The sequence below is a fragment of the Cannabis sativa genome, chromosome 8 (assembly GCF_029168945.1).
Source record: "Cannabis sativa cultivar Pink pepper isolate KNU-18-1 chromosome 8, ASM2916894v1, whole genome shotgun sequence".
Classification (NCBI taxonomy): Eukaryota; Viridiplantae; Streptophyta; class Magnoliopsida; order Rosales; family Cannabaceae; genus Cannabis; species Cannabis sativa.
This window is the reverse complement of record NC_083608.1, coordinates 33135595-33137199: the sequence shown is the minus strand read 5'-3', so window position 1 is coordinate 33137199 and position 1605 is coordinate 33135595. Positions and strand designations below refer to the sequence as shown.

At 44.4% G+C, this 1605-nt stretch overlaps 1 protein-coding gene across 1 annotated transcript; it reads right to left on the bottom strand.

Annotated features, from left to right (window-relative positions):
* Positions 1-315: 315 nt before the first annotated feature.
* On the bottom strand, positions 316-1148 carry LOC115700123 (uncharacterized). Its single transcript, XM_030627685.2, has 2 exons — positions 903-1148; positions 316-738 (listed from the first exon to the last, which is right to left on the bottom strand). The coding sequence occupies exons 1-2, from the start codon at positions 1146-1148 to the stop codon at positions 316-318; spliced, it is 669 nt and encodes a 222-aa protein (XP_030483545.2).
* Between the last annotated feature and the right edge of the window lie 457 nt (positions 1149-1605).

The following is a 1605-nucleotide window of genomic DNA, read 5'->3' as shown; positions in this document are numbered from 1 at the left end:
AACTAATGAATCTATACTTAGGGTTTGGCAGCCAAGGAGTACCAATAATATTGGTGGTTTTACCATCACCAACAACCCGCAAAGCACCGAGGCGAACCACGTTTTGAGCACTCCAAATACTGCGCCACACAAAGCTTGGATTATTACCAAGTTCAGCTGAAAGATAATCACCATTGGGGAACTATTTGACTTTATAGGCTCTACCAACAAGAGATTTGGGTTTACACAATAAGCGTCACCCTTGTTTCGCAAGCATGGCAAGGTTGAAATCATGGAGATGTCTAAAGCCCATGCCGCCATCTTCTTTGGGGGAAGCTAATCTATCCCAAGACATCCAAATAATACCACGTCCTTTACTTGAGCTAGTCTTCCACCAAAGGTGGCCATTAATTTCTCAATTTCAGTACAAGTGCATAGTGGTAGAAGGAAAACACTCATAGCGTAAGGGGGTAGAGATTGTATGACAGTTTTGAGGAGAATTTCCTTTCCAGCACAGGATAGGAATTCGACATCCCAACTGTTTATCCGAGCAATGATTTTATTCTTGATAAAACCAAGCACGACATTTTTATTACGACCAATAATGTTGGGGAGACCAGGGTACATACTGCCTTCAAGAGCTTCGATCATATGGAGGATGTAGCAAACCTGAGACCGAGTTAGAGCATCAGTGTTAGGGCTGAAGAAAATTGAGGATTTGGAGCGATTAACCTTTTGGCCAGAAGCTTGTTCAAAAAGCTGGAGAAGTGTGGAAATACTGTCAGTAGCACCTCTTGTAGCTTGGAAAAATAAGTAATTATCATCTGCAAAGAACATGTGTGTGATAGGGGGCGCACGATGAGCAACACGACACCCTTGAATAAGATTGTTGGCTTCAAATTTCTAGATTAAAGTCGAAAGACCTTCTGCACATATAATGAAAAGGTATGTTGAAAGAGGGTCACCTTGGCAGATTCCACGAGACGGCTGGATAGGCTCAACACATGGCCACCGTGAACAACTTTATGACGGACTGTTGACACACAAGTCATGACAAGGTCAATCCATCTACCCACAAAGCCCATACGATGCATGACTGCTCTTAGAACATCCCATTCTACTCGATAATAGGTCACCCGATCATTTCCAACGACTCCCATGAAATTCATAATTTTTTCTATTAAACTGAGTCACTGGTCAGCCTTCATAGCATCCAGGCTTCCCAAAAAAACTGGAGGCTCTTGCTTGCGAAACCTCTCATACAATGGCTCCATACGGTGGCCAATAATAGGTTGTTTTGTTGGCACCATTGGAACCAAAGCCGTCGGCAGTTGCTGCGGAGGCACTGCAAGAGGACCCTGCTATCTCAGCCTCTGAATTTGTTCATCTTGCTGGAGGATTCGAGCTTGCGATTCTTCAAACCTTTGCTTCCAATCCAAAGGAGCTTGGGGTGGATTCTCATGTCTACCACCTTGAAACCTTTCACAGCCTCTGTCACGTCCACAGGGATTCGGGGGATTTTGACCTCCCCGACCGCTTCCGTTCTCAACCATGTTACCCTAACTCCTTGTATTTCACTAGGCCTCCATTTAATAGGACTTAGCATGCAAACCCATGAGTCAGGTA